Source organism: Ananas comosus, linkage group 1 (genome assembly GCF_001540865.1).
Source record: "Ananas comosus cultivar F153 linkage group 1, ASM154086v1, whole genome shotgun sequence".
Classification (NCBI taxonomy): Eukaryota; Viridiplantae; Streptophyta; class Magnoliopsida; order Poales; family Bromeliaceae; genus Ananas; species Ananas comosus.
The window spans coordinates 24004484-24028562 of NC_033621.1; the positions used below are offsets into that span (position 1 = coordinate 24004484).

At 36.8% G+C, this 24079-nt stretch overlaps 2 protein-coding genes across 6 annotated transcripts; one reads left to right on the forward strand and one right to left on the reverse strand.

Annotated features, from left to right (window-relative positions):
- LOC109713436 (dynamin-related protein 3A-like) lies at window positions 312-9070 on the forward strand. 3 transcript variants are annotated; one of them, XM_020237535.1, is made up of 20 exons: window positions 312-897; window positions 1649-1931; window positions 2071-2099; window positions 2181-2282; window positions 2594-2662; window positions 2751-2810; window positions 3033-3146; window positions 3812-3860; window positions 4059-4168; window positions 4287-4379; window positions 4491-4583; window positions 4685-4822; window positions 5550-5663; window positions 6013-6117; window positions 6250-6292; window positions 6558-6718; window positions 6802-6948; window positions 7748-7800; window positions 7992-8091; window positions 8468-9070. In XM_020237535.1, the coding sequence occupies exons 1-20, from the start codon at window positions 496-498 to the stop codon at window positions 8720-8722; spliced, it is 2520 nt and encodes an 839-aa protein (XP_020093124.1). In that variant the 5' UTR covers window positions 312-495; the 3' UTR covers window positions 8723-9070. The 3 variants fall into 3 exon arrangements, with proteins under 3 accessions (XP_020093124.1, XP_020093108.1, XP_020093116.1); XM_020237519.1 differs by having other exon boundaries at window positions 314-897; window positions 6555-6718; XM_020237527.1 differs by lacking the exon at window positions 312-897 and having other exon boundaries at window positions 1669-1801; window positions 1881-1931; window positions 6555-6718.
- LOC109717085 (uncharacterized RNA methyltransferase pc1998) lies at window positions 9438-18196 on the reverse strand. 3 transcript variants are annotated; one of them, XM_020242773.1, is made up of 17 exons: window positions 17973-18196; window positions 17375-17489; window positions 16394-16505; window positions 15868-15912; window positions 15699-15766; window positions 13140-13194; window positions 12944-13023; window positions 12756-12839; window positions 12429-12542; window positions 12103-12221; window positions 11877-11994; window positions 11648-11781; window positions 11182-11335; window positions 10948-11027; window positions 10329-10437; window positions 10117-10251; window positions 9438-9786 (listed from the first exon to the last, which is right to left on the reverse strand). In XM_020242773.1, exons 1-15 carry the CDS (start codon window positions 18176-18178, stop codon window positions 10353-10355), a joined length of 1569 nt encoding a protein of 522 aa, XP_020098362.1. In that variant the 5' UTR covers window positions 18179-18196; the 3' UTR covers window positions 9438-9786; window positions 10117-10251; window positions 10329-10352. The 3 variants fall into 3 exon arrangements, with proteins under 3 accessions (XP_020098362.1, XP_020098348.1, XP_020098353.1); XM_020242759.1 differs by having other exon boundaries at window positions 10112-10251; XM_020242764.1 differs by having other exon boundaries at window positions 10112-10251; window positions 10325-10437.

The window sequence follows — 24079 nt, forward strand, 5'->3', positions numbered from 1 at the left end:
TTAAAATCCTGTCGCTGTGTTCAACTTAGCGGGTTATCGGATTCATTCCCACGTCACATACTCGTATGTTTAGGTAACGAAACCTCACCACACGAACGAACGCCTTGAAATAACTCAGCGGTGTTGGTACGTGGGCCCCACCTCTCGTGTTCATGCTGTTATTTGGTAGTTCAACTTATCGGTCCAATTGTTAGGTCCCAATTGAGATTTGAATTTGAATACAACATTAAACAAAGGTGTTTCTATGGGGATCGAATAGCATATTTGAGAAAGTAGAAGGACCATCCGTGAAAATTGCCTTCTTCGTTCTGCGGCATTTCCCCGAACTCAAATAAATGCACGCGGTGAACTCCCCGTGAGTCATTTTGAATCCAAAAACTAGGGCTCGCCGCGGCCCTCCATTCCGTTCGGATTCACCGCTAGGGTTTTGAAGAGAAACCCTAGCGCGATCTAAATCCAATCCCAACCTCTCGATCTCCATCTCGATCTCTTTCCATGGCGGACGAAGCAGCGGCGGCAGCGGCGGCGGCGGCGGCGGCCGCGGGAGGATCGTCTTCCTCGGCGGCGGCGGTGGTGGGGATCACGGTAATCCCGATCGTGAACAAGCTCCAGGACATCTTCGCGCAGCTGGGGAGCTCGTCGACGATCGACCTACCCCAGGTGGCGGTGGTGGGGAGCCAGAGCAGCGGCAAGTCCAGTGTGCTCGAGGCGCTCGTCGGCCGCGACTTCCTCCCCCGTGGCTCCGACATCTGCACGCGCCGCCCCCTCGTGCTCCAGCTCGTCCACTCCCCGCGGCGCCCCGATGCTTCGGCCGGGGAGGGGGACGAGTGGGGGGAGTTCTTACATATCCCCGGAAGGAGGTTCTACGACTTCGGAGAGATCCGCAGGGAGATCCAGGTGAATTTCTAGGCTTTGCGAAGGTTTTTTCGTCTAATTTTCGTGATGGAAAGGCCTTGTTATCTCTCTCTGTTAAATCACTCGCTCATGGGAACCAAAATGAAAATGCTTTATATCGATTAAATACTGAAACATGGTTGGGATTTGTGCAGTTTTCAGTGAAATAATATTCGCGGTCACTTGATTTTTATCGTTGCAAGGTAGTAGGATCGAATACAGCCCTTGCATGAGTCCCACATTGTAGAAATGTATAATGTTGTTTTAGGCAAAATGCTATATGCCACCCTCTTTATTGCCCGATTCTTCTAATTTACAATGTGATAATGACTTCTTGTTGCTGAACATTATTAAGATTACGCAACTAGATCCTTATTCGTAGCACATTTGACAAGCTACATGATTTTCACGTGCTTAATTTCAATGGCATCAAACTAAGAGAGGTGAAATGTTAGTTCGGACAATCGGAAGTAAAGCTGAATCAAACTTTGTGATAGAAGTATCTGAATTTTTCCCCAATTTTTGCTGACTGTAGAAGAGGATTGTAGAAGCTTGTTTTCCTTGTGTTGATAAGTATTGACAGGTTGGTCCGTTACATTACTAAAGATCTTTCTTTTCCTGTGATTTTATGCTATTGACTTTTTACTAGTAGGTGAACTTCTATTTGAAAAAGCTCTTATTTAGACGCTATTCTGCAGTTGCCTGATCAAAATATTTTTTTCAGAACTCTCAAATTGTTGTTTCACAAATGCAGGCTGAGACAGATAGGGAAGCGGGAGGAAATAAGGGTATATCAGACAAACAAATCCGCTTGAAGATTTTTTCTCCAAATGTTCTGAATATCACATTGGTTGATCTGCCGGGAATAACCAAAGTGCCGGTCGGTGACCAACCAAGCGACATTGAGGCAAGAATTAGAACACTGATCTTGTCATACATCAAGCACAAGACTTGCATCATATTAGCAGTTTCACCTGCAAATGCAGATTTAGCAAATTCCGATGCTCTTCAGATGGCAAGAGTTGCCGATCCAGATGGTAAGTATGCAAAATGCAACATAATCTTAGTGCATATAGAGTTAGAGTGTACATCTATACCTTTATGATTTAACTATCATCTGGATATAAGATATCCTATTATGTCAACTTTTGTAACAGAATCTGGTTGCTCTTGCAGGCTCTCGAACAATTGGGGTTATCACGAAGGTTTTATCTGTGGCTTGAAATGCTAAATTCTAGGTTTATCGTACTTATTTACTATACACTAAATTTTATCTATGGCCGCAGTTGGATATAATGGACAGAGGGACTGATGCACGTGACTTTTTGCTGGGAAAAGTGATCCCCTTACGACTTGGTTATGTTGGTGTTGTGAATCGCAGCCAACAGGTACTCCCTTTTTGCCGAGTAGAAATATTCTAATTTCTGCATTTCTTCTTCTTCCACTCTCTCTCTCGCTTGCATGTGCATGCGTCTTCCCCCCCACCACAAAAAGATCATGCATCGATTGTACATATGAATGTACCCTTGCCCCCTTTCTACCCGAAACTTTGAAAGATATAGAAGTTATGATGATGATATGCGTCCTGCATCTGAAGTGTTGTGCGACAAGAAACTGAAATTTTAATAAGTTCATCGTATGAGGACGAGTCTTTTCTTCTTCTCATTTATTCTTCTTTACTTAATGTTGTCTTATGCAGGACATCAACTTAAATCGTAGTATCAAGGACGCTCTGGCCTATGAAGAGAACTTCTTCCGGAATCAGCCTGTATCATCTCCTTTCTCTAGAATGCATTCCTTTTTCCTAATATATTAATTACTTAGAAGAGTATATGATGTGTTTTTGCTCTTTATAGGTATATCACGGTCTCTCTCATTGTTGTGGGGTTCCCCAATTAGCCAAGAAATTAAACCAGGTAAGTGCCTTGAATTTAATTTAATTGTCAGGCCTACCTGTTTTCAATTATCTGAAGGACCTGGAGTATTCTGGAACCTTTATGGGAGTGTCCAAATTTATTTCTGATCTGCTATTGGATTTTGCTCTTGCCATCCCTTACAAAATATATTACTTTCTAGCCAAAACATTAATGCTTTTGTTATTTCTATGCTGAGCGTGTTGATACTATTTCTATTTGCAGATTTTGGTGCAACATATTAGGACAGTTCTTCCTGGTTTGAAGTCTCGTATAAGCGCTCAATTGACATCTGTAGCGAAGGAGCTTGCTGCCTATGGTGATGTAGTGGAATCAAAGGTTTGTTTGTCTATAGGGTGCATTAACTGTATTACATGATACTGTTAGTTGCTTTGGAGGTGTGCCTTTGTTGATTTCTGTAGGTTGTCTTGCCCTAGTAGACATCTTAATTCCAATAATCTTGCTTAAAATAATGACAGAAGGAACACACTATGTATCTTTCAAACATGGCACTTCTTAATTTATTTTGTAAGTTCTTTTCAAAATATCAGCTTGTGTGACTAAAGAAATGGCCAAATTACTTCAATTTTTGAATGCTGAATAGTTTACTAGTATTAGCAACTTCATTCAATGTATCTAAAATGCTCATTCATCTGAATCTAGTGATCTTGTTCTTATATACCGTGCTTTATATTGTTACTACTGTTGTAGTTACTGAAAAGAGCTTGAAAAGTTAGGCACCTGAGCTCTGACATGTATGTAGGCCGTGGCTTGGTGGTAATACGATGATAACTTGCTCATTATTCATTTCTTTTCTGGAGGCATTTGTGATTATTCAAATTATTTTAAGTTAGCATTAACTTTTTTGCAAGCGGTTTCCACCTATGTAGTGTCGCTAGTCTCATCTCTAAAAGAGACTGATGAAATATAATAGCATTGCTTCTAGTCTCTCATAAGCTTTTCCTTTCATATTTGGTTGTTCATTTTGTGTATTCTAATTCCAGGCTGGGATGGGTGCAAAACTCTTGAACATTCTTGCTAAATACTGTGAAGGTATGCTTTATTTTTATATTGTCATTTATTGGCTCAGCAGCATTCTGTGACTATGTAGCTTAAATTTCCTCAAAACTCTTGGCTACTATCCAATCTGAAATCTGTTGCACTTAATCTTTCATCATCTTTATAAACTATTTGTTTTCCCTTTCTTAATTTTCCCTCCTAATTCGTGTATGGCTTGTTTGACTATTGCAGCTTTTTCTTCTTTGGTGGATGGGAAAAATGAAGAATTATCAACAGTCGAGCTTTCCGGTGGAGCACGAATTCACTATATTTTCCAGTCTATCTTTGTGAAAAGTCTAGAGGCATGTCTCCTTATGTTCTATGCTTCAGTTTCAAGTTCCAGTTTTCAGATATGTTAAGCTTCAACTATTCTTCTTATTTATTTCGACAATTCACTCAAACTATATCTATTCTCTCCAGGAAGTTGATCCTTGTGATGACATCACTGATGAAGATATCCGTATGGCCATTCAAAATGCAACGGGCCCTCGGAGTGCTTTGTTTGTGCCACAGGTAATGGTCATTAATTAGTGTAATGCATTTTTAACACAATAACGAGCTTAAAATAAAGTTTGTACGCTTATATTCTCAACGAAAATTTTCCTTTTATGGATAAATAATTAGGTGCCATTTGAAGTCCTTGTTCGCAAGCAAATAGGCCGTCTGGTTGACCCGAGCCTGCAATGTGCAAAATTCATTTATGATGAACTGATTAAGGTATAGACTCTTCCATTCCATTTTTGAATTTTATTATGTGATGGGCCAAAGTATTCATAAAGTTTTATTACTTCTAAATTTTTTTTGGTAACTTACTGTAGATGAGTCACCGCTGCTTAGCCAGTGAGCTACAGCAGTTTCCTGTTCTCCGGAGATGTATGGATGACGTAATTGGTAAATTCTTAAGAGAAGGACTTCAACCTGCTGAAGCAATGATAACTCATATTATTGAGATGGAGGTATAAAATTTGTTCACATAGTTGTCCATTGCATTTGTTGATGTGCATTCGTTGACTTGATAGTTGTCTATTTTCGACACTGCATAGTTCCTTCCAATTTTGGCATTGTAATGGTTTTTTATGTCTTTGCATTGTTTCTTGTTGAGTGTTTGCTGTACCAGAATTTGGTGGAAATGACTGATATAGTGTGTTGTGACAATCATGTTAAAGCAGCTGGTCTTATATAAACTGTTTTGGCTATACCAATAGTCAAAAACTAAAAATATCTGACAAAACAGAGGGGGACAGGAGACTCCTTGTTTTAGTATATATATGAAGGTGCTGAATTTGAGTATATCATCTATTTTTTATTTGTTCTGAAGTAACTATGTGAGTTGATCTGACAAATCACTTCTATCAAGCATCTAATCATGAACATTTTAAGTTGTGAATAAGTGGGTGTAATGGTTGACTACCGTGTTCTTTTTTTGTATTGCCTATTTGTTAGTTGCTTTAACAATTTTTTGGTACAGATATGGTTTAAGGTATTAGGTATAAGATGCAAGGGTACTTGGAACGATAACATTGGTGCCCTTAATAACCTCTTTAGGCTAATAGGTTTGCTGTCTACTTGCTACAGAAGTGAGGGATAGACACAGAATAACTTTTGAGTAATCTGACCACGGAAATACTCCGCAATCAAAGGTTTGTTCTTTCGGTTCTTAAATTTGTTCTGTACAATTTGCAGATGGATTACATAAATACTGCTCATCCAAATTTCATTGGGGGAAGTAAGGTTGTTGAGCTGGCTCAACAGCAAGTTAAATCTGCTAGATTATCAGCTACAGTTCCCAAAACAAAGGTATGGATTGTGTTTTTCTTTGTTCTGATGTGTATCATGAACTTCCAATCAGCAAGTGCTTTGGGCTGGAATTCTTGAAGTAACAGTTATCCTGAAAATCAGGTCTAGCCATGTACAGGAGTTTGAATGTTTTTGGCAATAATTGGTACTGCTGATAATGAAAACCTTGATTTCTGCTCAATATTTTTCTATAATGGTTAAACTATTGGTGTACCAGGAACTTCTTACTCGTGTGATTAAACATATGCATACATCACGATAAATTATGTGCATCCACCACTACATAATATGCAACAGCATGCGAAATTTGTATGCAAAAGCACTAATTGTTAAGTTACAATGAATATAGGATGGTCCAGACTCTGATAAGTTACAAGCATCGGAAAAGAGTCTAAAACCTCGAGCTATCCTGGGCAGAACCGTCGCAAATGGAGTAGTTTCTGATTCGTCTCAGGTTTGTTATGTTCTTTTTTCCGTAATTTTGCTGTTAAGATTTTATTTATTTTTTTTAGCATGCTAAATGTGCAATTATGTGTTGCGTTAAATCTCTTACACAGTTATCTCCCGTTTTCTGTCTTCCGATCAGGTAGTTCGACCTGGTGTTGATTCTGAGAGATCAAGCACATCTGGTAAGAATGATGTAGATTATATCTGAAACTAGGAAAGAAACCAGGAGAATGCTCCAATGTTTTATTGTCTGATTATGTTTCTGCTAAATGCTCAATTAAAATGTCTAAGGTGTTTTTTTGGGGGAATGTTGCTATTTGTTGGGAGTATTACTAAGGAAAAAAATAATTTCTTGTTTATTTGTTTATTTAGGGAAATGTTGCATTGGAATTGCGGTATCATTTATTGTTTGAAATATTTAAACCATCTTATATTGAAATACAGTAGGAAGTTCAAATGGATCAAGTTGGGGTATTTCATCAATTTTTGGCACTAGTGAGGACCGAACACCTGCAAAAGAGAGTTTCGTGAACAAATCTTATAATCCATCTTATAATCCACCTGTTCACAACATGGAATATCCCCTTTCTATCATCCAGTTAAGAGAGGTGAGATGGTTCTCTGGCAGCTCACCTTGGTTTGCTATTTTGTGATCTAATTCGCTATTTAACTAATTATCATTGTTGTTCAGCCACCAGTCATCTTAAAGCCCTCAGAGAGTCAGACTGAGCAGGAGGCGTTGGAAATAGCTATCACCAAATTATTATTAAAATCGTATTATGATATTGTTAGGAAAAATATTGAGGATTCTGTTCCAAAAGCGATTATGCATTTCCTGGTAAGTGGTCTCACACCAACTATAAAAAATTCCTTTTCTCTTTCTTTCCCCTCATACTTTGTTCATCAGCTTCTATTTTCTATTCGTATGTCATGTTCTTATTCAGTTAATATTTGCTTTATTTCTCTCATTTGCTTAAGATGACTTGTACATCATTTACTTCTATGACACTTCTTTGCACACAGTATAATTTCTAAAAGAACTTATGTTTGTAGAGATTCTTATAATTGCGATAGTTGTTAATTAAAACAATATATTACTGCTTGACAAATTTTTGCATTTTTTTTCCCCAAGCCATTCATTTTGGAGCTATTATATCTGAAAGTGCTGTTAGTTGCCATGTTGTTTATGGTTGTCCATTTTCCAGTCCTCTTTATTGGGATAGTGTTATTGAAGCTTGGCAATCAAACTAAGCCCTATAGAAACAGCTAGAGCTCATCTGATTTTCCGGCTGGGTTAAAGTTTGAATTAAATAAGCTCAGGTAGAACATAGGAAATAGGCTTGCGTTTGATTGAGCCTGAAACTAGCTTGGCTCAATCATGCTCAGTCAAATAGGACAACTCCTTTATAACAACTTGTGAAATGTAATAGTAGTTCTTTCCTATGAGTATTTCTCACACTCATGGATGTGTTTGAGATATGGACACTACTGCTGCGTACTTTTCTTTTGCTTTCACTTGTCTCTGATTCAGGAATTTATGGGATATTTTACTTGCTATTATGTGACATGAAAAGACATCTCTTCTCTTGTAGTTTTAATTGCATATATTGAAATGGTCTGTTTCATTTCACTTCCAGGTCAATCACACAAAAAGAGAGCTGCATAATGTTTTTATTACCACTCTTTACAGGTATCATATTTATTATTATTTGAAACAGGTTAAGTTTCCTTAGATGTTAAAAGGACTAGCATCCTTTGTCTCATGATTCTCCTAGGGATTCAACTTTTATAAATACACAGCCCCTTTGACATGTCTTTTTCTAATTCAGGTTAGTAGGAAGAAAAAGAAATCCTTTTCTAATGCTTGCTTTGTAAATGTAGGGAAAACCTCTTTGAAGAGATGCTGAAAGAACCCGATGAAGTATCTGTGAAAAGGAAACGCATACGAGAAACACTCAAAGTTTTGCAGCAGGCTTATAGGGTAGGAAGTTCACTTTTCTAGAATCATTACCATGGATGTTAGTGCCAGATTATCCTTTCTTTGGAAACAACTTCTCTATTTCGAGAAGCAAAAAGCTTTTCAGAAATCAGCTGTGGCTAACAATAATTTGGAGTTTTTGCTGGTGCAAGAAGCTGAGATGAGCTTTTTGGTTTCCTAAAGTGGAAATTCCAATTTGAAGCTTCTGCTTCTGGTGCAGCAAGAAACTATAAAAGAGATTTTAATGGAAAAGTTGTCGGTGCTTCTTCAACCAGCTTTTTCTCAAACAACACTTTTGTTGAAATTCCATAAGAGCAAATTGAGCCCTCGGTATTTATCTCTAAATATATGTTTTCTGTTTTTCCTTTTCCATGTTTAGACATTGGATGAGATTCCGATCGAAGCAGATTCAGTCGAGAAGGGCTATACGCTGGAGAGTGATTCCATGGGCCTCCCAAAGGTCCATGGGCTTCCTTCATCATTCTATGCCAATAATGGTGCAAGCTCGCCATATACGGGCTCCCCTAAGAATCCGAGATCCAGGAAGTCTGCCCACTCGGGAGAGCAACCTGCGTACTCATACGTAAATTCCGATTCCAATGGCTTGGGCTCGTACCCTGTTGTTGGCTCTTGATATCATCAATGTCTGAGTTAAATGTTCTCACTAGTGCTTCATGTACAGTAAATGTATTACATTCCTATTATTTCATGACTACTCTCGTTTCTAGTTTTCTTGCGAGAGAAACTTCCCATTTTGGCGTGATAAAAAATGAAAAAGTTATATTTTTTTTGCGAGTATTATCGCGAAGGACGGTAAGGCTGGGGATGTGTAGAAGTTCTATGCTGCAACATTCCGATGTTTGCCATATTTTTTGTAGTGAAAGACCATGTAAGCTTTCATGGTTGTCCAAGATGAATGTAATTCTTTTTGTTTTCAATCACAAATAAGATAAGATTGCAATCATCTATGCTTCTTGTTGAATCAGTGAAGCTCCATTTACCTGCTTGTAATCTGGTAGACAGGTTGTTTATTACTGCTCCCGGCCGGCGTTAGTTATGATTCAAAGTTGCATTTGAGTGCAAAATTTGTTGATATATTTTTCTTTCGATGTGTATCGTTATTAAACTTAGTGGAGACCAGTAATGAAATTATTATTCTACATCAATTATTTCTTCTTTTGGGGAGCTAATTTGTTCAAATTCTTTTGAAAGCCTGGAGGTGAAGAACGTTCTGATTTATACATTCCCTTAGGACTACCACTTTTGTGAGATTTCACCTGTGTAATTTAAAAGGGTTTGGTATAGAGCATTTCATAATCAAACCAATTTAAAAGGGTTTGGTAACTGAATTTAACTTAAAAACTCTTCACGAGTGAAATCAGTTGAATTCTATTCAGATTTGATTCTAAACAGTGTAAGAGAGAAGAGAAAAAAGAAATGCTTTTCGCACTAGCGAAATTCGAATAGATACAGCAAAACACATTGTGCGCAGATACCATGCAAGCTAGCGGAAAAGAATTGAGAGAACCAAAAAAATGTACATGATCTTCCGTTGTTTTACTGCAGTTCCCCAGACATCAGCTGCAACATAGATGCTACAGTTGGTAGTAAAATCCATGTCATTTAGCCTCTCCTCGCTCGTGTGAAGTTGCAGTGCCGAAACAAGTATGCAACCGCAATATTCTTTCCTGGAATAATCTGAAACAAAGAATACTTCAAAAGATGAAAAATTATTCTGCAGTTAAATCAATCTGCATTTGATGGCATTTTTTGCAGAAAACAGTTTAATATTCTAATACACGGATACACGTATCTAATCCTCATGTAAATCCAATCACATTATTTTAGCCAGTATATTAGCTCATCTAATAAAATTTTAACAGGGAAATACCCAAGTCTTCTGACCAAAGAACAGTTCACTCTTTATTACTGTTTAACTAGAAAAATACATATATACTGATTAAATCTGAGTAAGAGGATATATCGTTCACTATTTGCTCCGAAGCAAAGATGTCGAGAGTACCTTACTCTGATATGCCTTCTTCTCTCGGATTTCTTTGTATTGATGAAGGAAAAAACTTGCCAAATCCAGCAAATGCACCATTGAAAATAGTTGGATATCTCCCTTCTCGAGCCAAAGAGAAAACAAATAAACAAGTAAACCTGCAGCAAAGTGGAAAAGATACTATTAAGTATGATAATTCACACACAGTTCTTTCAATTAAGTCAAACTTACTTGCCTTGCTTAGAATTCTCCAATCCTCTCACTTGGCTGTCTTCTTTTTTCCCGATTTCTTTTTCTTCTGGGCAACACGCGGACCGCGTTTGAACACCGCTAGAACTTCAATGCTACAAAGATTTTGCAATTTTACAATTTAATAAGAATGTAACAGGCAAGCTTATGTTTCATGCTTCAAAAACAACGTGTCATCATTATGAAAACAAACATACTAAATCTGAAAAGGTCACTACAGATATCAATCATTCGGTTAAAGATGGCTATCAGGTGAAGAATTAGCAGTGATGTAATTTATCACACCCTCAGAGATTGGGAAAGTAGAGAGATGAGAAATGACAATGATCAGAGAGTCATCCGAAATAAGACTAACATAGGACCAACTCTCTAATGAGCCAGATATCAAACCTTTGTATTAAGCACACGGCTTTGTTTCTGTGATAGTGTCAAAAAATAAGAACTAGAAAGCAGTAGGAGAGGTGTTACATGTATGCTAGTAAAGGATCAGCATACTAACTACCGCCCCCTCCTCAACAATCCCTCTTATTACAGAGGACTCATTTTAAGGCGGTTCTTATCAACAAACTTCCTGTCCAAAATTACGAGTCGGTAGTCATAAATACCTCTGAGTGCCAGGGAAAAAGTTGAAAGCATGAGCTTTCTCCAAATGCCATGCATTATTTGATAACAAGTTCTTACAATCCTGTTGAAAGAATTTTATAGCCAAAAATAAGGAATCCATCATTAATCACCAAACCATTAAAAGGACAAAAAGGAATAGATCAAAAATAAAGGGTCTGAAATACCAAGGCAACGAGATATAGATGAGACTCAAATGTGTTGTAAACAAAATATACCTCCTTAAAACTTTCCCATCCACAACTGATATAGATAAGGGTTGCCGGCCAACTTTGACTATTTTCCCAGTTGGTTTTGCCATCAACATGAATGGCTGCTTCCCTTGCTCGTAGAATCCAGGGTCTCTTTTCCTCTTTCTCATTTAGGATAGAACTGAACTCAGAAGAAGCTTTAGGAAGTCTAAGCCCTTTAATTAATAGCCATTTTTCTTTATAAATTGGTTATAATGCAAGAAACACCTTATAGATTTAGAAGTTTTCACATTTCCCCCTAAAATTTTAAAACGTACATTTTACCCTGTTGACTCTATGAGCAAAAATCCTGTACTCCGAGTGCATCACTATATAGGTTTCAATATCTCAGGGTGAAAAGTGAAAACAGCAATAAGAATGAGAAAATACATTATGTATATGACAAAAAAGGAATCATCTTTTTAAATCCTTAGAAATAAAAATGCATCTATACCTTTTGGGAGCCTTGGAAGCCTTACTATAAGACAAAGCAACATTCCTTAAAGCATCGACAAGAGATGGATGCAATCCTTTTCTTGGAGGATCCACAATAACAACATCAGACCCCTCAAGCCAGTGAACTGGTTCCTGTAATCATAATTCACAATTCCCACTTTGAAAACCCAATTTTCCAATAGTGAACCATTAATTCAAATATCCAGTTCTGAAATTTGACTTCATACAATTGAAGCATCGGTATTGTGCCAATTGATGCTGCAATCTACGGTTTTGGGCAGACGGCTCACTGACTTCTCAAAAGACGCTTTCGACTCTTTGTTGATCTCAATGCATTTCACAGACCTGAGAATTTAAAAAATTAAAAATAAAAAATGACAGGCATTTGATATAAGATAACCCAAATAGGGTAAAATTCTTCAAAATATAATGGAATTAGACCCTAGCACTTGCCTACATTTCCTTGTGGCTGCTACAGATAAACCAATGGCACCAGCCCCTGAATACAGATCAACAACAGATGATCGGCGAGGGACGTACTTCTGCAATTTCCTTAGTAAAGAACAAAAAGCCTGCATATGTGCAAATAAATGAATCCAATAGAAACTGCAAATAGTTCAATTCTTGCGAACTTCAATTCCTACATTTGTGTGGCATAAGATACTTAATGATTTCACACAAACACAATATTATCTTTCATTATTATTTCTATTTTCAAGTACTCATCACTTAACTGATGAAATACTTGATTTTTGCAATGTAAATAGGTGGTTAGATACCTGAGTATTTGCCTGGCCAAAGCTTGATGGATCAAGAGAAACATCAATTCCTCCTATATGCTCCCAGAAATCTCTCTCCCCTATGAGATGTCTCCATTTGTTTCCAAAAATTATCTGCTCATACAATGGAAAACTATCATACCTAACATGGTTATTAGATAATCCATGATCTTTTCCCCTTTTTTTGGTTAAAGATGATAAGTCTTACTAAATGAAAAATAATTAAAGTCGGCATCTTGTATCATATTATAGGCTATACTGGAATGTAACCACAAACCATGAGGTTAACTACGACATGCTAAAACAATTAAGCTAAATTTGGCTTACATTGCTGCTTGACGTTTGAAAGTTGGCCCATACAGAATGAATCAAATGGATGTTACCGTTTGGTCCACCGTTTCTCCATAAAAACTGTAAGAAAAATGACAAGACTCTGATTTAATACAAAAGTATGTCAAAAATGATTATAATTGGAATATCCACAGCTGATTCTAACGCTAGCACTGATGACTTACATCAGACAAGGATTTCAACTTCTCAGAATTCTGTGCATGTTCATTTCTTGAATTCCAAACCAAGGAAACTTGCACTTTACCTAAAAGGAAAACAAGCATATCCTAGCATTTGAGAGAACCTCTATGCAATATAGAGCTTATGTAGAAACAGATTAACACAGAGAGAGAGAGAGAGGGAGAGAGCTTCTGTGTGAACCTTCTCGGTATCGTTCTGCAGCTGGGAGGGATGTGTTATATGTTGTCACAGCCATCTGAAGAGTAGGATTACAGAATTTAAAAAAAGGCACCTCAACTGAGTTCCTATTCAGTTCATTATAGTCAAACAAAAAACTCAACTCATTAATATGCATATATAATTTTCAGATTGGGTTGCTTTTCAAAGAATACATATCTGAAGCCAATTATTTCAACCGAAACACTTGTCAAAAAAACAAGCCAGCTGAATTAGAACCTTCATGCTTTTGGTGTAAAACCTAATATTAAGTGTGGACCTTTATAGACGTAAGACACTAATTAAAGAAGACTCAAACAACGCCCATGTCATCCTGCGAAGTCTTTACTCCCTTAGTTAATAAGCAGCTTAATAAGCAGCTTCAAGTTTAGCAGCTATAAAAACTAAGCAGAATAAACTTCCAATCCAATCTAGAAATATCAAGCCATCAAGGCCTCCACAAATATTCAATAGTATATCTCCAATTAGATCGTCAGATACAGGACACATTAGAATGCACAATTCTAGTGTCACTAAAGTAATGCTAAAGATACCTTAAAATACACCCCAAAATGCAGCTGATGAGTCAAATTTGCACACGTGACAGCTAGTGATTGATTTAGCTTTTAAATTTCAGACATGATACCTAATATAGATATCAATATTAAAAAGCTAAATCATTCACTAGTTGTCATATGTACAAAACTAACTCATCAACAACATTATGGGCTATATCATAAGATAGTATTACTTATATGAAAAATTAATAGATTCATCTTCATCATGAGGTTTGGAGGGAATATTATAACTTCTGTTGAAGTTCCACCATCACCAAAAAATTTTGGAAGTCCAACAATTAATTATATCCTTGAGTAAACTTTACAAACTATACCAGTGAAATACCCATGTTCGCTAAGATTTAAAGAAAGATGTTAGCTACTGGTTTCTCCTATGTCAGCTCTCGCATAGAACCAAGTACACTGATCATAGTGTATAGAACTTCTGATTAGACCAAACTCTGAATCAAGTGGAACTGTGGAAGACTTTTCAAGTAAACACAATCAGTCAAAATCTTATTACTAGAATATACACCTTCCACTGAACATTTAACTTAAAACAGCTCTTGCACTTCTTTCCGACGGTATCCTCCAGCAAACCACCATGGCAATCATGCCCCAAGACTTCTTTTAGAGTCCAAAAATCTATTCATTCTTCAATTGGTGCATGTGAAACTTGTTAAGATAATACTCCCAGCCTTACCTAGTAAGGGTACACTGCTAAAACAAATAGTAGACACCCTCTTCCACCACCACATTGTGTAGAAACAGAGTTCCCTTTCAATGTCTCTTCAACAGATTGTGTTTTGTTAGAAGGCTCAGAACTCTATTGTTTATAGGAAGCTAGTAATTTGAAAAGCAACCCCATAAAACCACAGAGCCAATGAGCTAATAATTCTCCATCATTAAGAGTTTCGTAACAAGCATCATTGCCAAGTTGTTGCACCAGCTGGACACCAAATTCCCTAGTCTATAGTAATATTAAAACTGTCCAAGCAGATGATTGAGCTCAAACTTCTTCTAAACTGTACATTCTAACTTAGATGTCTTTTCATAGAATTCTTGTAATAGAATTTCAATATTAAAACTCGCCAAACATAAGTCCCTTAATAAGAGAGAGGCCTCCACTTCCACTTGCATAATAAAGCGCTAATAAAATTCCTTTGGCCCATCATTCTTTTTAACCATCCTATCTCAGCTCACTTTGACAATGTCTCCGCATCCAGTAAAACTTCATTCTGATTGTCTGATTCTACCGATAACCATGGAGGCAATCTATAAAGAGATCTAATATACAAAGGAAACAGATATAACCAATTTAAGAAGAATTAAACTTCCAACCAAAGATGATAGAGAACTTTCTGACCAGACTAATTGGGGTCAACTAATTGGGTTTGAAAAAGGACATGAAACTGGGATTCACAAAAGATTTCACGTACCTCTTCTGAAATATAACTTTGAATAGCCTTTTATTTCATTCTTATGTCAAACGACCATGCGTCATTACACGCAACTTACCATTATAACTTGTTAACCAAGGAAATAAATAAATAAATAAAGATTTGAATGTATATTATATATTAATGGGTTTCAAAGAGTTTTTGGCTAAAATTTAGAGCTCAAGGAGCAAAGTGCAGTGACACAAAAAGCACAACGATGGACAGATGGAGATAAATTTTACCATCATTTAATTGATAGTCCAAAACATTAAGCAATTCACTTAAATGTGTAGTTGGTGACTAGACTTTTGGGAGACTCTCCACCCAACGAGTGCCCAACCACGCTAACAACCTAGGCAGTCTTTCTCACCTACTATCTTCATGACACAAGAAATATTAGTTGTCTTAGTTTAGTTAAACCTTTTAGTAACATATAATCAATAGATGAGTATAAATAGCCACAATGACATAAATAAGAGTGCTATAGCAAAAGAATGTATAATTACTGATCAGCTGGATGTACTAAAGTAATAAAAAGCAATAGTGACCTGGACATATCTCAATTCACCGGTACCCAAATCTTCATCAAATGGCTGAATATTCAACTTGGAAATACCTATGAAAATTAAAAATGTCAAAAAAAAAAAAAAAAAAATCAGAGACCAATGGATATGCAAACAAAATGCAACAGCTAACTCTTGAGTTAAAAGAGCATGCCTTGTTTTAGAAGGTCGACTGCAGCATTGATGCTTGGATGATGTGCTGCATGAAAGAACAACTCGATAAAAGAAACAGATCGCAAGGAGCAAATTGTGAAAGGTTGCAAGGAAACTATATATCTTATTGAACTGATGGCATGATAATGGACAAAAAACCACTTACCAAAACACTCTCATTATACAAGTTATGATACAAGGATAACTCTAGCATCCAATACAATAATTACCACACATAACAAATAAAATATTGCAATGACATAAATGTTAATGCAGTTGTTCTCTCTAAATCAAGACCCTAGCTTTAGGCTGAAGACAATAGACAGACAAATCAACTGTACAAAGTAATTAACGCACCTCTACCTAAATACTATCACTATGGGAGTGAAATGCTTTAATTAGAGTACAGACATACACGCGAGAAAGAGAGAGAGGGAGGGAGGGGGGGCCTTGACAATTGTCGCAACATTTTAACTACCAAACAGTTTATGTAGTGGCAAAAATATGAAAATGTTTTGCTGTCTAACCTCTACATTGTGGAATATCAACAACACTATGTGTCCCTTCTTGATATAGCCCAACCAGCGGGATCTCTGGCGTTCCGCGTATAGCAAGCTTTGCGCGACATCTCCACTCCCACTAGAAGTGCCATTTATGGGAATCAGTATATAAGAGAAAGCTGCATGAAAGTAGCTTACAGCTTTTCCATAAAAAAATAAAGCATAAGATATAAATTAATAAAAAAACATTAAAAAGACATAATAGTAAAAATTGTAAAAAAAACATATATGGAGAAAATATAATCAATAGCTTTTCCAAATTAAAGTATAAAACATCTAACTATGGCAGAATACAAAAAAAAAGAGGAACAGTTCTCATACATGGACAATATAAAGGGTCAGTGGTTCACTAATAAGCAGAAAGACAATTAGCCCCTTAACATGAGGACATGAATAAGACAATGTTATGGTACTATCGGTCTCAAGTGAAACTACAAAATAAACAAAACTTAGTTTTAAGCACCAAATCTCCAGAACAAAAGCACCGTCAACAACTTTTGATTAATTCCACAACCGCATTAGACAACCTTACCACATCAGTTCCAATTGTGTATGAGTGCGCATGCGTGCGTGCTTGTTTGCATGCATGCATGCATCTGTGTAGCCTACATCTTTGCTTTTAGTTCATCTCAAAATCCTAGCAGTCATATCTTCCGGTCGAACGTAATCTGCCTACAAGGTCATGTGTCTTACTCACAAAAAATAACTTAAAGGTGGCATAAACTAGTGCCTGGAACATCCAATCATACTCCTCATTTACCAATCACTGCTCTTAACCTTCAGTAAACAAAAATGTTGTGTGGAACATGGTGCTCATGCATCCAAAATGGCCACAAATTCAAAAGTAAGATTTGAACCCAAGTATCAAATTCAAAATGATGAATTTATTTCAATGCAACATAAACAAAAAAAATTAATAGACACAGGTTGATTCCAATAATAACACACCAATCGACCAATATCAAAGGAGAAGTCGGCAACGCCGCGGTCCTTGAAGAACTTGCTCACTTCTTCGAGCACTTGCGGGCGGTCCAGATCCCACTCATGCGTGCACCCTGAACACCTAGGATCTCACCAAAAAAATATATATATACATTAATAAAAAATAATTTAAGGGTCCTGCTTGGAATTTGGCTCACTAATTTCTAATTTGATGCGAGATAACGCAAAAACTTATCTCCCATTTCAATTCGATCCCCAAAACTCGATTTGACTCAGGAAAGCTCACTAAAAAGTAAAAACCAGTGTTCCCAAGCCACAAAAAAATCCGCTTTATGAGGATTTATGCACTAAATTACACTTTTCGAGCTGAATTTAAGCTGCTTGCACCAAATTAGACTTAGCAGAACTATACAACAGCGAGTTTTCTGTGCCAAATCAAACTCTTAGGGCCAAATCGTAGTAAGAACGAAATTAGTGAGATTGATATGAAAGAGAAATTTGGGTCAAATTGCAACTGCGACAAAGTTACCAGATTTTTGTGATGGTAATCAAAAAAATAATCAGAAATAGACGACCATGAGAAGGGATTAGGGTTAGGACTTACGATTGGAAGTGCGGGCACTGGAGAGCGCAAGAAGAAGCGGAGGCGGCGGAGGAGGACGAGGAGGAGGAGGGAGAGAGGGGTTGGAGGTGGAGATGATTAGGGTTTTTAGGGCTTCTAGGGTTCTTGTAGGGTTCGGTGCGAGGAGGAGGGGCGGCGGGGGCGAGCCGCGCCGTGACGAACGTCACCGAGAGTAGCGCCGCCACCATTTTTTCTTTTTTTTTTTTTTTGTTACGGAGCGTCCGCACGAAAAACTGCGTGCGAATCGCGGAAAGCGAACAAAGCGAACCAACACTGTAGTAGATGTATACTGTAACAGCGAGGTACGGAAATCCTAGATATTAGTAACTAGACTAAATACGAAATTACCCCTGTATAAATTTAAGTATAAATTATTTATTAATTAACTTGCTATATCTAATTCGTGCAAATCTCTTGATCAGATGTTCTGATCGTCCAAATTCGACCTCTATCTCTCTCAAAATGTGCAAAATGCCTTATTTAAAGCGAACCAAATTTATCATTTGATGTCCTCGACCAGGCATCAAATTTTGCCGCATATTTATATCATCAAATCATTTTTTTTAAGAGAAGATTACAAGTATGATAAAAAATGAAATTAAAAGCAATTATATTAAAACCAAATCCATAATAGACTGTCACATTAGACTTTTTTCATAACGCGGGGGTTTTTTCATAATGCGGGGTTCAAGAGATCGAAATTATGAACCTGCATTTGGTAATCGTATTTATATAATTAAAAAGTTGCAATAAAGTATTAAGTGAATAATTTAGGAACAAAGTCCATCTATATTATACGCCACACTTTGGAGAGTTTATAGCATTGCCTAAACAGTGCAGTCCCATCATGGTTCCAACTTTGTTGTTCACTTCCAAATTTGTAAAATTTATTTTCCAACCTCCAACACTTGATGAATGATTACACCCTTCATCATCAAGCACATATACTAATTGTGGCCGCAAAACTTAATGTGTAACAGTTTGATTTTGAGCACTCTTCGTTTTTCAAATATCACCCCTATCTTCTATTGGCCGATCGAAAAGCTGATCAGCTTGGCCATCGTACACGATCTCTTTGCAGATACCTCCCATAACGAACGCGTTGGCGCGTATCCTTCCACAAACTGAACGTCAACTTACGCCGCGTGGAATGATATCATCCTAGCAGCAGCTCAACGTCAACTGAACGTCAGAGAGCGAGTCTTGCCGCCGAGCTCAGGAACAAAGCAAGCTCTCGTATGTTCGAACATTTTAGATACGGGGCGTCCTGCCTTAGTAACCGATTCGCGCTCCCCCTCCCGTGTCGTACTCGGTAAACGGCCATCCTTCGATAAATGCGTAAACCTACTTGGCAATATGGTTTCCAAATCTATATGAAAACATAGGTTTGCAACCTGAAGAACAGAATTTTTCATATAAGGACCAAAAACTATATAATGCACTATATAATTTTAATGTGTGTACTCAAGAATGTCAAAAAGCTTACTTATGAGCCAAATGGACGCATTGTCTTCGTCGACTCGCATGCAGGTTCGTACTTGAGAAACTCAACATGGAGCATGACAACAATTTCCCTAGAGAGAGAACAAATGATTGAGATTCTTTTCAGAAATAGAGGAGAAAACTTTATTGGTGTTGTTGAAAACCAACCTGTGAAGCTCATAGTCATAGCAATCCACATTGATCAAGCCAGAGTGTTTCATAAGTTTTGTTACATCCTCCTATTTCCAAAATTAATGCAACACTGTTAGCTATTACATTAACTCATATATGTTTTGAGCTAAGATTACAAATGTAAAATTGCACTACCTGTGAGGGGTTGTCTTAAATTCCGCGATTCCGGAGCCAATTGTTAGCATCTGATAAAAAGCAGCATAAAATAAAATCAGCATTTTAGTCATCTAAACTAGAAAATAAACTAATTAAACAAATTGTAACAAGGCAGAGGTGTATATAGTAAACTCTCTCCAATGAAGCTCTTGACAGAAATGCCAAGGGGGTGGTCCCATATGATGAGATAAGTGCTATGGACTTAAAATCGCGACTGGACCATATCCGCACCCGCTCCCTCAGAAATACAAGAGCTGTCAAGTAGCTCGTACAGAAAAATTTTAAAAAAAAAAAAAAAAAACCAAAGCCCATTTAGTTGCTGTTCATCTTTACTTGTATTTAATAGTTGATATGGACTGATTGTGTTTTAGAAGAGAGATCCATTGTGACATAACTACTTTACAATTTAAATTTTCTAGTTAAATGCACCAATTGTTATTTGAATCCTCACTTATTTTGGTTTGGTTCCTTACCCTTTCTAGCCAATAAAATTTCTATACAATGCACATTCTTCATTTAAAAAATCCTTGCAATATTTGGCACCTTTAGACCTGAACCTCTACAAAGTACACTAAATTAAAAAATTATGCAAGACACATGCTGCATTTAATACTGAATTAAACTTAATTTATACACATTCACTGGGTTTAAATGTAGTCATTGTTTGATTGATATACCAACCAACGTAGCTCACGTGTTGTGGGCAAATGTTCCATGACGAAATTTGAAAGACATATATCAGGAAATTACAAATACACAAGTAAAGATTTTTAATAATTTTTCTTACACTAAAGTTCGCTTGATGACTTCAAAAGTCAGCATAAAAACGTATACAATTCACACACGAGCTTCTATTTTCGAGTCAAGATTATATTTGGATTTAAGCTCGACCATTTTTTGCACCTGTTTGCAACAACCAACGCACAATTCATATCCATTTGATACTATTTGACATTTAGAATTTGTAATGAACAATTAAGAGTGTGAGCATGAGAATTAAAAGAAGAGGAAAGAACTTTTCTACCATGAGTGACAACAAAGCATCCTCCCCTGTTACTAACAAACGTCACAAGTAGCAGAGACAGTCATGTAACTTAAGCTCATCCCAAGACCAAGCCCAATAAGTCCTCACAAATAATATATTCATCCATAATACATTAATGATTTTGCAAATCAAAGGTAAGTAAGATTTTCTTAAAAATTAGTGGTACAAAGAGAGACCCAATGTCGTAGGATAACCGTGCATATTGAGTCGAGGAGACTTGACGACACTCCATCGATTCCTCTCGTTTCGCGATCCACGACCTCGAACACCGGTCTGCCCCTAAGACGAATTCAGCGATGTTCGGCGAATTGACGCAGCCATGTTATGCCACCCCTGCACAATGTTTTGACCTCATGATGGTAAACACTACCAATAGTCCAGCACGAATGAAAAAATATCTGATTGAAATATTATGCAAGACCCCGGTACTTGTAATAATAATGGCTAAACATTTGAGCCGCTAGTTTTGAACAACGAGTTATTACGCTAATTATTTGGTTGTTCAGTTTTTCTTGGTGTTTCTGTTTTTTTGTTTGTTTTGTTGTTTCTGTTGTTTTGTTGTGTTTGTGTGTTCGTGTTTGAGGTTGTTAAAATTGTATCAGAATCAAAATACCAAAGTAAAACCAAAGGTGAGAGCTAACTAACAGATAAATGCTATATCAGGATTGATTGAGCAGGCTCCACACCTTATTAATAAAAACATGGACTAAACTTTAAAACCGATGATTTGGAACCTATAACAAATTAATTATTATAGCGACAAGTCGTAAACATAAGCAAACTTAATTCATTCAGTCACTATAATGATGCCTACACTAAAAAAAATGACCACATAATCCATCATAAAAGTAATTAATATCCCTGATCTTGTTTAATAATAAATATCATAAAGAACAGCATATATATAATATCTATATATATGTACATAAATTAATATATGTCATATCAAATTCTCAGAATAGGCAAAGCAAAAATAAAAATCCTTCTATACATTAAACCATAAAGAAATTTCCAAATATGAAAAAACATATCACAACAAATGAACATACATATCTAGAGTAAAAACAAAAAAAAAAAAAAAAAAGTTATAACCATACCATTAAAACCCCATGTTGCAATAGCACAGGTTGCCTCCTTTTTCCGTCGTCATTGCCGCCGCCGCTGCCGTTTACGCCTCCTCCCCCTCTCTGCGGGATCCTTTGCATGCTCAATATATATCCATCTTGAGTTGTCACCTAAAAAAGCCAAACATAAAAAAAAAAAAAAAAAAATTTAACTTCCACAACATCAGTGTAATTTCGTACGAAAATTTGAATTTATTCGAAAGAAACTGATTAAACTTATAGAAGGAATTTTCACATAAACAACCTCATATTCTTCACATTTGTAACCGCGGGGGATCACCATCAACGCGCATGGCCCTGTCGTTTCAGGCGATGGCACGGCAATGTCCGACCGAGTAAGCGCGCGAGCTCGAGTGAGACCGAATTGGATACATAAGTAGAGAAGAATAGAGAGAGTGGTCCATGCCATGCCATTGTAACCCATATTTGTTGTTAGTATATATGTTAGTAGAATAAAAGGATGCAACATATATATACTGTAGGGGGGTGGCTTTTAAAAGCTTTTAAAAAAGGAAGGGGGAGGGAAATTGAGGAGAGAGAGAAAAAGAAGTGTGAAAGCAAAGAGAGAATTGAGTTTTTTTTCCCCCTACGATGTGATAAATGACTCAAATGTTGATGCCTTAAAAAGTGTGGGGCTTCTCTTTTTGGCTTACTTTATTGGTTATACGTATAACATGTTGTCGAGGGCGTACAGGCTTGGGATTTAGGAGTTGACGTTCATTCGGTTTGGGATAGATGGGTGGGCAAGAAGGGGCCGCAATCTACGCCTAATAGGATCCCAGAATTAGCGGCCTGTTTGTGGATCATTTGGGAGAACAGAAATAATACAATCTTCAGAATGATTCAGCTGGACTCCCTGAGAGTTGTTTGTAAGGCTAAACAGTTGTCGAGCTCTTGGGATCAATTTTTGTCGGTTAATTGGTAATTTTTTTTTTTTCACCCTTCTCGAGGTCCGGATGAATGAAGCGGATGCCATGCTATCTTATTCTCAAAAAAAAAAAAAAAAAAAAAAAAAAAAACATGTTGTGGGGAAATGAGGATGGGATTTGATGCTAAGGCTAGTTGAAGTAATCATTGTTGCAGAGTAGTGAAGAATCATTAATGTTCACACTAGAGGGAAAATTAGTTAAAAGAAAAAGAAAAAAAAAAAGTGGGCATGAACTTTTGGTTATTATGCTTTTGGGGTAGCTTTTAATTGACTTGAATAGGCTTTTATTATACACACTTTGTAGATTGATATCATTGAGTGAGGACTAAAGTCCTTGCGTCCAAATTCACAACCAAATAAATATAATATTTTTTAAATTAAAATCAAATCATCTATTAACAGAGTATTTACTATACGCAGATCAAATAAATAAAGAAAGAAAATAATTCCTTTAACTTATTTTCTATTTTACTGAGTTTTGCTAAAATATATATATATATGCGCATGAGAAAAAAAACAAAAAATACGAGTTCCCATAAGAACGTGTAGACAACGTGAGTGCGTTGGGATATTGTGGAAACGTATACATCATCCACAATAGCCTTTTGCGTTACGGAGAGGCCCCAAAGAAAACATATATATATACACACATGCACTGATCAATTTTGTTCTCAGGGTTACGTAGATAGAGATATTTTTGAGGATGGGGTTTGTTAACGAATTATTGTAGTTGTTGTTGTTGTTGTTGTTAGAGAGAGAGGGAGAGAGAGAGAGGGAGGGCCACACGTGTGACGTGGCTACAGGAACTCCCTACAACAAACCAATTTGGGGACCCACCACTTCACACGTGGGATCCTCTTAACACGTGGAAATTTGTGATAAGAGTATAGAATTTTTCGTACACATAAAGTTTTGTTTGGTATTACGAAAATATTACGTTATATATTATGAGAAAATATGATAAAAAAATATCATATTATTTTTGTATATAATATTGCGTTTTGTATATTGCAATGAGTCGGTTACGATATATTTTTTGCAGTCCCACCGAAGAACGTAGAAATATATCCTTATATATTTTTATCCCGACTTAATTTTATCTAATAGCGTCAAATAGACCTCAATACCAAACTAAGCCTAACTCGTTTTCGATAATAGAGCT